At 43.5% G+C, this 10,771-nt stretch overlaps 1 protein-coding gene across 2 annotated transcripts; it reads right to left on the bottom strand.

The window, feature by feature from the left end:
- Positions 1-997: 997 nt before the first annotated feature.
- gpr143 (G protein-coupled receptor 143) lies at positions 998-9,944 on the bottom strand. Of its 2 annotated transcripts, XM_030111412.1 has the most exons (11): positions 8,727-9,944; positions 8,560-8,641; positions 6,502-6,534; positions 5,405-5,514; positions 5,188-5,282; positions 4,704-4,796; positions 3,974-4,083; positions 3,781-3,889; positions 2,901-3,018; positions 2,555-2,810; positions 998-1,512 (listed from the first exon to the last, which is right to left on the bottom strand). In XM_030111412.1, exons 1-11 carry the CDS (start codon positions 8,892-8,894, stop codon positions 1,409-1,411), a joined length of 1,278 nt encoding a protein of 425 aa, XP_029967272.1. In that variant the 5' UTR covers positions 8,895-9,944; the 3' UTR covers positions 998-1,408. The 2 variants fall into 2 exon arrangements, with proteins under 2 accessions (XP_029967272.1, XP_029967273.1); XM_030111413.1 differs by having other exon boundaries at positions 8,560-8,902.
- Between the last annotated feature and the right edge of the window lie 827 nt (positions 9,945-10,771).

The raw sequence follows: 10,771 nt of genomic DNA, 5'->3' as shown, positions 1-10,771 counted from the left end.
TTTCTTTTCCCCTCTATTGATCACTGGAAGTCGTGGAAGAGACGTGCGCCAGGTCACCTGCGTTCAGGGAATCATCTCGCCGGGCGTCGGCGCTCGCTCCGTCGCTTTAAGTCGGTTTCGTTTGTGGAGCAGGGCGCCAGCGGCGCCAGGAGCGAAGGATCGGCCCGGCTCGGTTAGCATTACCACAGTTAGTGCTCGGCACTTTCCTGTGATCACTCTTCAGAAAATCGACCGTCTCGTTTTTGACCAGAAGGTGGCAGAAAACAGAAGGAGAGCTCTGATTGGGCGGAGTGTTGCCGCCAGATGTTGCGGGCTGGACTTTCCACAGTGAAACGGCGTGCTTGACTTGACTGTCTCTGCCTCTTTGTCACCAGATAAAGAGATGATTTTTTTTCCTTTCTTTTTCTTTTGAACCAACCTGCCACCACTTTAATTTGCCTTGTTCTGCGGCCCTTCTCGCGTTTCGTCGACCACGGTGACATAAAGTGCACTTGTTGTGTTCGTTGAGTTCAGCAAATGTTGAGATTCAGCTGAAAGTTGAAGGTCCAATTGTTAATTTTTGTCTTTTTGTTTTCTTCCTTTTTTTTTTTTTTTAATGTTACAATTGGATGCTGGTGGGTGTTGCATTGTTTCTTGATCTTTTTTTTTTTTTTTTTTTTTTTATAATTTGCTGAGAGCCATTATTGTCTGTGTCAGACTGAGAATTGGGCTGTGGGTCGGTGGCCGTTCTTGGCATGCTACAGAGCTCAATATGGAACAAGTGCTGTGACAGCTACCTATCTATCTCTTTTGCACCCCGTTGGAGGGCGCTTTCACCTGTTTTCAAGACGAAATGTTGAAGTCATTCAGTGTCTCAAATAAATTACTCTATTTTGATATCAGAAAACACGCTCATGTCGTGATTCTTGCAGTGTGTGTGTGTGTGTGTAGTTTGCGCGTTCTCCCCCAAAAATGGATAAATCGGAGCATAAAAATGGAACAGGACTTTTGTTTTCTGTTTAATAACACAAAATACAAGTGTGCAAAAATACAAGAAAGATGGTAGGAAATTAAACAACTGTTCAAAAAAGAAAAAAAAGCTACTCTAGCTTATTACATTCTGTTTCAGCTTGATGTCAAAAGTGCATTTTTGTTTTTACAAATCCAGTGCAACCAAGTGAAAGAGGAGGCCTGGAGGAATCTGTCCTCGAGCACTACAAGTACTTTTAAAGGTCGGACTGTAAAACTGTTGATTGGAAAATATCGTGTTTGTTCTGTCGAGTGACAAACTTGAAATCAAGACCGGGACCTGCTCCGCCGAACCCGGACAGGACAGCACAGGCCAGAAGGAGACAAACTATAGCAAAAGAGAGGGGGAAGCGGCGCCGTGCTGCGCAGGACGACAGAGGCGGACTGAAGACGGGCCCGGCTAGTGCCTCACTGAGTTCTCCAGGGATTCTCCGTCCGCGTCTACGTCCTCATAGTCTGGCAGCTCGCTGGAAATGTGGATTTCAACTGTACTAGACTCTGAACCTAGCAAGACAAAATAAGGGGAGATTACTTATGGGCGCCGAACACGACAAATATCAAAGCTCATCAGGCTGCATCTATCAGGAGATTAGATTTATCACAACTGTAAGGTGTGTGTGTGTATCAAGTATTAAGTAATAATACGAATTGGACCAAAAAGTATGAAAATAAACGAAAAAAGTCATTAGAAAAAAAATACTTTTATTTTGGTCTATTTTTCACATTCAAACCACCAGCGATACAAAACAATGAATATCTTTTGTACATGAGCTACATTTGTGCACATAACAACAAGCAGATGATGAAAAAATGTTCCGTAAGTGAAAGAATAAATATTGCTAATAATAATATTACAGTGAGTGTTCAGCATACTCTGAAGAAAGGGGTCGGATCATGAGGTGCATCTTGGTCAAACTGATGCTGCTGTACGTGATTTAGAGGCAGACTGGATTTTAGTAGAATAAAGAGTCGCTTTATGAATGATGTGTTCCCTCTACAGCGACATCTGACTGTATCCAGAGTGTTGATTTTCTTATTTTTCAGCTTTTCTGCTCCTTTGATGATCACCATATTGTCACATTACCATTTAAAGCTCGATGTGACTTTTTGACACCATCCTGTGTTTTATAAAAAAAAAAAGTCACATTTTGCAGCAGCATTTTGCTGCACTTGTGAAAATACATAAAGAACCAGTGAAAAACCAAAACACAGAATGATAGCAGCAATGTTCATTTGACTTTTTTTCCAGCTCAGAAAGAGAGGAAATGTGTAACTTCCCATGCTGTTCACTTCCACAGTCTTTAAATAACCTCAACAGGACACGACTACAGTACTAAAAGATACAAAATTCTACCTAAAATCAATCACAAATCTTGAATTTCAGTGAGTTTAGATATTATAAACTGGAGATAATTTAAATAATTTCAATAAAAAAAGGCTTCTACACTAGAAATTGATGTTTTATATAGAAAAGGTAAAGTCCGTGAGGCTCACCAGCCCTGGTAGACCGGCGAGCTCTCTTCTCCACTGCGAGGCCAATTATTACCTTCTGACAGGACGCTGATGGCGTCGGAGTGATGCTGCCCGTTTCCCATCATGCTCTTCTGGGCCGCCTGCACGTGGCTCTGGTAGAGCAGGGTGGTTCCCACCACGGGGTTGTGGCTGCCGGCGTTGGGCGCCGAGGTGGAGGCGGAGTCCCAGGCCAGCTCCCGGCGCCGCCGCAGGCTGAGGTCCACGTCGAAGCCCGTCCAGCCGTGGAACGCCAGCGTGTTGAGGAAGGCCTGCATGGGGTTCAGGATGCCCTGAGGGGAGGGGGGGGAAACACATGAATACAGGATTCAAAATGTGAATTTAAACTAGACTAATGGGTGTTTGAGTGTTTAGTAGCTCACCATGATAAACCAGGTGATGAGGGCTGCGTTCCGGATGTCCCTGAACCCTCCGTCGTCGATGTCCGCCTGCATCTCCAGATAGAAGAGGAGGCCCTCGTTGATGATGTTGGGAATCCAGCTGAAACAGGAAACATTACAAAAATAATACAAATTACATTATACAGGAATTAGTTTCTTGTGCTTCTGCTGTTTTAATTAATTTTCTGATAATTTAGTTAAAGTCAGATATCATGATGGGAACCAACGAGATGTATTTTTAACAATAATGTTTTATGATCATGGATGATTTTGTAAAGGTTTTCCAAAACTAAGGCTGACCTAATTTCCAGAGCAGTGGATTAAAAAACTCCCAGCCAAGTGATTTTAATAGAATTTGGAAATAAATGGAAACGGGCTGAATTAACACCAGGAAAAAGACATAAAAAGCAATTTGTCCAAACTTGATTCAAACTGGTCACAAAAAAACACACAAAACTTGAACAACATTTTGTGGAAATAAGCTTATTAAAATCAATGCGGTATAATAACGATATTTGCTTTAATAAGGGGCTATTTGCAACATTCACTCCTGACCAGGTGCGATCATTTTGTGTAGGAAAACAGAAAAGACTCCAATCATTTGCTTACTTTGGCAAAAATGATTCTGGCCCATCAGCCACTCATAAAACACACAACATATATTGTTTTGTACGTTCTGGTTTTAAGCAGATTAAATAAAAGTGATGTAAGAGAGTCATTAGTGAGTTTTCGTGCTGGATTGGATTCCACCTCCTGTTTTCTATCTTCATTGCTAAACTTAGTTAACTGGAGTCAAAAGCAAGGAAAGCAGCTAATGTGGAAAACGGGAAAGGAATCTCATCGATGAAGAATTCGAACGTACCAGATGAAGAACACCAGCATTATTTTAAAGAAGCGGATTTTGATCTCGTTGGCCAGACGCCTCTCGTTCTCGGTGTAGATGCCCTGCCGTCCCTTCAGCAGCGAGGTGACTGCATCGGAGAAGACCAGAGGGTTTATGTTCTCTCTCATCACACACACACACACACACTTCACCGTGAGCACGAGGAACAGACCTGCAGACACTGTCCGGCTGAAGAAGATGGGGTTGGCGATGAGGACGAGCAGCATGGGGGCATATGTGGTCACGTAGTGCGGGATGGCGTGCTGGAGGCCCTGCTCGCAACTGCACACACACACACACACACACGCAGAAAAATAGGACAAATAATTCAATCAGCAACTGGAAATCACAAGTTAGCAGACCTTAACAAAATTATTGTGTTTACTGCAACAACAGTGAGAAAAATCAGTGGGATAAACGTAAAACCAGAGTCTGACAAACATTTTTCTGTGTAAACGATCGACCTCAGACTCGGGTCACTCGAGTCTTGTGTCTGTTTTAAGTCATATATATTATGTTGGGTTCTAATGGAGAACAAACACTGAGTTAAGGTTTTATATTGGTTGCTTTTAGCTAAAAAGACGAACGAATGAATGAATTATAATGCAGGTTAGTGTTACTAAAAGTGTGACAATGAGATGAAACCGGTAAGAACAAGGATCAGGAGCTTCATGGTTTGAGTCCCACCTGTTTGGACTCCCTGAGAAACTTCAGCATTACACTATATCATCACCGCAGCACTAAACAAACCATGCTGTCCTCGTTTTGCACCACTTAAGCTTCTTAGGATTCTGTTGAATCGCAGTAACAGCACTGCAGAGGCAGACAGAACTGAAAGGACTTGATGAAACTCTTATGTACACCAAGACTGTGTTTCTTGCAGAAGAAATAAGGCGTCTTACTCAGAAATGGAGGGGTAGTAGAGCATGGCCACCCCTTCAATGCACAGCAGCACCGCCAGACCCCAAGTGATCATGTGGTAGAGGACAATGGTGCTGATGGGGAGAGAAACCAGTCATGAGACGGAGATCACAACACATGCCGCAGCTCTGCATCTTAAGGATGAAGGCTTTTCTTTTCTATTCTTTTTTTTTTTTTTTTTAAAGCTCACAAACCACATGTGCTGCACGGACTGAGGGGACCGTGCTGAGAGAAACACAAGACGGTCATTCAGGTCCAGCTGAAAGCTGTTTGAATGTTGGTTTGATTCAGGTGAAGCAGTGAAAGATGGAAGCAAAGAGAAGAGAGAGAAAGATGTTTTTTTTTTTACAAGCTCTGCTCGATACGTCAATGAGAAAGTCTCGTGTCAGTTCAGGGAGAAGGTGCGAGTCGGAGGAGATGCAGAGGTGCTAATGAGCTGCGGCTGGAAGGTGGCGATGGATCAACCTGATTCCTGCAGACGTCTTAACCACCAGGAAGACGTCGACGGCGTAGCAGAAGGTCCACCAAAAGGAAGCGCTGAAAAACAACTGGATCCACATCTGGAACACACACACATTGAAAAATATGTTGCAAACTTGCATTTAGAGCACGGAATCAGGTTTAATTAAACGATCAGTTTGACAGTTGAACAATGCGGCGCTCTGACAGAGCTGATACGTACTGCACTGCCCACGCAGAAGACCTCTGGCCAGACGTCGGTGTTGTTGGCCACAGAGATGCTGTCCACGATGTTTGGCAGGCCCAGCCACACGGACGACCTGACCACGATACCTGCAGGAGCAGAGAACCACATCGGATGGTCAGAGGTCAGGAATTCCTCAACAGGAACTCCTCAAAGACTAAAATCCAACATATGGAACCTACAAAACTTAGAAATATTGAATGATGAAGACTGAAAGTGTTATATAAACACACAAAACAGCACTTTTGCAATAGTTTGGAAAAAATATGAATCAATTGATCAATCTGGATCAGGTCTCTGGCAGGATCTCACGTGCTGGAACACCCAGCAGCCCCCCAGCAATGACATCCATTTTCCACACAAGACTTTAGAACAGACTGTTTTAAATTAACATTTTAAAATCACATCCAATTTCCTCCTTCAGCTTCTATTAATTAGATTCAGTCATGGAGTCTTTTGAATTACATAATGGAAATGCGAGCCTCCCCCAGGTGTGTTTTATGAGGGTGTTTCCATAAAGCTCCCCCTGCTCCTCTGTGGAAAAATGGGAGCTCTCCAGGAATGTTTATGTGATGCAGACAACACGCTGCTCCGCACTAAAACAGCCTGTTTCAGCTTCGAGCTGTTCCACTTGCAGAGGTGAAGGAAAACGCGGAGGAAAAACACATGGCTTCACTCTCACCAAAGCGAGTTCAGATGTCAGATTGCTTTCTGGACAGTGGAATAACCTGCAGTCCTGCTCGGATTGAGGACTGGTTTGCGTTCAAAAAGCCGAGATGAGTCATGTTTTTATGAGTCACACTCAACGCTCATGATTCATTCTTCAGCCTAAAACGAGGCGGAGGATCTTCAATAAATCGGGATCAAGCTTATAGACAAAACAATTTTCTCTTCAGCAGATACTTCTCCACTAAAAGGGTTAAAGCATGCACGCGTAACGTGTGCGTAATTGGATCCAGACAGCATCAACAGGAGGATAAAGCAAAGCAGACTGTTCCTTCTTCTTTTTTTTTTTTTTTAATATAAAAACAACCAAGTGAGTTCCAGCACTTTCTTTTTCTCCTTTCTTTCTTTACCTGCACAGCCCAGAATGTCACAGACACTGATGAGAATCCGTGTATCATTCGTTCAATTGATATTCAATTAAGAATCAAAAAACAAAATATTGAAAAATGAGTCGTTTTTCCTTTTTTCGTTTTTAAAATGAAAACAAATAAATGAAAATTGGTTTGTTTTTCAATATCCCGTTTGTTAAGACAGATCAAATAAAGGAAAGTTGAAATGCGGCCACAGAGCAGACTTTAATGTGATTTTTCAATTTCTTCGATCTCCGTGACCCGGAAGTTCTATCGTCTGTGTTTTGGTTTTTGTCGGCGGGAAGGTGGGCGGGTCACGGGACCCTGTGGGTCAGTTTAAGGCCAGCACACACTACTATACACTACTACAGAAGGATCAGGCCGAATTTTGCCCCGATTTTCTCCTCCCGACCGAAGCCGACAAGGTCCGACTGTCGGGAGTATGATAATGATCTCGGGTCTGATCTTCGTGTAGTGTTCGTGGGGTTCAGAGAGATGTTTTCCAGTCGGAGCCTCTCGGGAGGCGTCGGAAGGGGAGATCGTAAATAATGAACATGTTTAATATTTCTGATCGCAAATCCTGTGATGCGTGGAGCTCTGAGAGGCGCTGATCAGCTCCGAGTAGAGCTGTCCACTCCCTCGAAATAAAGCTTCCTGATTGGCTGGTGCTGCTGCTTAAAAAAAAGTCCCCTCTCAGCTGTCAGAGATGGAGACATATGTGAAATATATTCACTATATGACAGTGAAAGACAAAAGTCAGAACTCCTAAACTCAGCAGTGAAGAAAGTGATGGTTAATCCTCAATAACTGGATCGCTCCTGGATTAACTGGATTTCCTCCATTCAGACCCAAACTCTGATCTGCTCATTCATCTGCATCGCCAGTCCTGCAATAATCCCGATGTTTGAATTCATGTCCACTATTAACCATCATGGAAAAAAAAAAAAAACAACAACTTTCCCTGCCTTCAGAGAGACGAGCGACGCATAATGAAATTTACCTAATCGCTTAAGAGCAGTAGCAGACTCTGACAAAGCTACTTTTTTAGATCACCAAATATCTTAAATCATTCTTTTTGTCCCCAGATTGGATAGTTTACACCAGAATAAAACCTCGTTGAGCTTTGATTAGGTAAATTTCATCATGCGTCGCTCTTCTCTCTGAAGGCACGGAGTCAGGATATTAAAGTTGTTTTTTTTTTTTTTTCCATTTATTTTTTTCCTCATTCTTCCGTGATGGTTAATGTAGGACTTGCGATGCAGATCAGAGTTTGGGTCTGAATGGAGGAAATCCAGTTTATCCTGGAGCGATCCAGTTATTGAGGATTAACCATCACTTTCTTCACTGCTGAGTTTAGGAGTTCTGACTTTTCTCTTTCACTGTCATATAGTGAATATATATCACATATGTCTCCATCTCTGACAGCTGAGAGGGGATTTTTTTAAGCAGCAGCACCAGCCAATCAGGAAGCTTTATTTCGAGGGTGTGGACAGCTCTACTCGGAGCTGATCAGCGCCTCTCAGAGCTCCACACTCCACAGGATTTGCGATCAGAAATATTAAACATGTTCATTATCTACGATCTCCCCTTCCGACGCCTCCCGAGAGGCTCCGACTGGAAAACATCTCTCTGAACCCCCGGAACACTACACGAAGATCGGACCCGAGATCATTAGCATACTCCCGGACCTTGTCTTCGGTAGGGAGGAGAAAATCGGGGCAAAATTCGGCCTGATCCTTCTGTAGTGTGTGCTGGACTACAGGTTGACGTGACCCGCCCACGTTTCCCGCCGGCAAAAACCAAAACACAGACGATAGAACTTCCGGGTCACGGAGATCGAAGAAATTGAAAAATCACATTAAAGTCTGCTCTGTGGCCGCATTTCAACTTTCCTTTATTTGATCTGTCTTAACAAACGGGATATTGAAAAACAAACCAATTTTCATTTATTTGTTTTCATTTTAAAAACGAAAAAAGGAAAAACGACTCATTTTTCAATATTTTGTTTTTTGATTCTTAATTGAATATCAAATGAACGAATGATACACGGATTGATGATGAACAGGATCCGGGAGGAGGACGCGGGCCTCGGCAGAGGGTACTGTCCCAGCCTCCGGTATCCTTTGCGCTTGGGCAGAATCTGCAGGATCGCGAAGCAGAAGCTGAAAGCGGCGCTGGCCAGACTCAGAGCCCCGAACAGCAGCGGCTGGAACGACACCACGAACCCGGTGGCCGCGTCCCGGTTCGGGCAGCAGAAGGTCTCCAGGCGCGGGGACGCCATCGCGGACAGCCGAGGAGGAGGAAGAGGAGAGAGGGGAAGAGAGAGGGGAGTGAGAGGAGCAGAAAGTAGAAGAAGGGGAAAAAAGGAAAGGAGAGGAAATGACTGAGTCCATGACCCAACTTCTCAGAGAAATCACGGGGTTGAATCATCATGTGCTTCCATTTAATCCCCCTCTGGTTGTGAGCTTAAAGTGTGCCACACAATGCAAGAAGCCGACAAAGAGCTGTTGTGTGGGAGAGTGGTTTAGGTCTTATTAGGTGAGTTCACTCAGCTACTGCAGGCTTTTTTTGGGTCGATCAAGTGAATTTTATCTACAGATATATTTTTTTTTACTACAGAAACTCATATTTGTTGTACCATCATATAAAAACATCCCCACATCACCTATATATTTTTCTTTTCTATGAGAAAACATGAACACACAATATATCTTTGAGTTAGAAATGGGTAAATACCATGTGGAAGCACTTAAAAGCATCATATTATGTTTTCTACAGACACATAGTTTTGGCCAGAAGGAGTCCAGACAGAGTCAGACCACAGACACCACATGACAGATGTAGAGGGGGGGTCCTCCATTACTCAGTGGCTCGACTAATAAGTGGTCTCCTTGAAGGCAGAGGGTTCATTCATTCATCCCATTAGCCTCAATGTGTCTGTAAGGAATCTGCACGACCTCAGTGTTAAACTGACTCTCCAGGAGGTGATGTGAGCCGCTTCCACACACACACACACACATGCACACATACACACAGGACTGCAAAGATTTACATACCTATACCACTATATGCCCTTCATCTGCAAGATTTAACAGCATTTTCTGAAATTGGCTTTGATTGTTTCACACTGCCATGCACTCTGTGCTGCTTTAATGCAGCATGCCGAAGGAAAACACTGAGATATGAGGAGCTTTAGAGCCAAATCCTGATCATATTTCATAGAAATCATGCTCACATTTGCACGGGAAACCTGGTGCACTTTGCAATATGAGCATATTGTATCGCTGTCTTTATATTATTGGCTTCACTGTGCAAAAGATGCACGATGAATGATCAATCCGGTGAAAGACGAGCCGCCTTAAAACATTCCCTGCACTGAATTCTCTATAAAATGCCAAACCCAACTCTTTTAGTTGAATTATTCATCCAATAATGAAAGGCTTGTTTTAAAAAAAAAAGGAATCCTTGCTGCAGTCTGCTGGCATGGTTTAGCAGAATCCTACATGCCTGCTGCAGACTGACCCAGTGTAAGAGCAGGAGAGGTCATGGCGGCCGCTTGATCTGCTTGTTTGGCCTGAGATCTGACAACGCTGCTGGACGTTTGAATCAGATTTATTTTGGGGAGAACAAACCCGTCAAGGGCTCTCATTATTCGGAACAACAGAGAGGGCATTCATTCACTTTGTTCAGTGGTATTCTAATCCATATGCACCTTCCCTGACAAGGCACAAAGTCAATTGCATGGCGAGCTTGTAGCCTGCTGCCAGGGATTAAAAGCTCCCTGAGGAATACAGTCGGAGTATTGACTGGCTTTGAGCATCTGCTCTGTGCGGCCGCCCTCTGCTGGGCTCTGTGTAATGTGATTGGAGCTCCGAACAGGAGATATTGCTGGTGCACTAAAATGACTTAGCTGCACCAATAACCTTCAGTTGTATTGCATCTATCGTGCACATGGATCAGCGCCAGCGGCTTAAATTAATAACTGCAGTGTTCAGAAACATATAGCACCACTTTTTCTCTTAGAATCACACAGGATTTATGAAGAAATTAAAAAATACAGGTGCTCTGTCAGCAGTTTGTATGCTGTTGTGAAGAAATTAGCTCCATTCTGTGAGGTCAGAGGTCAGTTCAGCTTATCTCAGGAGATGTTAGGGGCTGAACTGTGAGGCAGAACAGACTCCATTCATTATAATAACACAAACTCCAGAGTTTGCCTCCTTTGGATGGGAAAAAAACAGCTCCTTTTTCCAGTTAGTGCACCTGATTGATG

The sequence above is a fragment of the Salarias fasciatus genome, chromosome 16 (assembly GCF_902148845.1).
Source record: "Salarias fasciatus chromosome 16, fSalaFa1.1, whole genome shotgun sequence".
In the NCBI taxonomy this organism is placed as follows: Eukaryota; Metazoa; Chordata; class Actinopteri; order Blenniiformes; family Blenniidae; genus Salarias; species Salarias fasciatus.
This window is presented reverse-complemented; position numbering and strand designations above follow the sequence as displayed.

Coding starts and splice junctions, on each gene's coding strand:
- gpr143 (XM_030111412.1), bottom strand. CDS start 8,894: ATGGACTCAGTCATTTCCTCTCCTTTCCTTTTTTCCCCTTCTTCTACT. Junction 8,642..8,726: donor AACCGGGACGCGGCCACCGG/GTTCGTGGTGTC, acceptor GCGATCCTGCAG/ATTCTGCCCAAGCGCAAAGG. Junction 5,283..5,404: donor TCTTCTGCGTGGGCAGTGCA/GTACGTATCAGC, acceptor TGTGTGTTCCAG/ATGTGGATCCAGTTGTTTTT.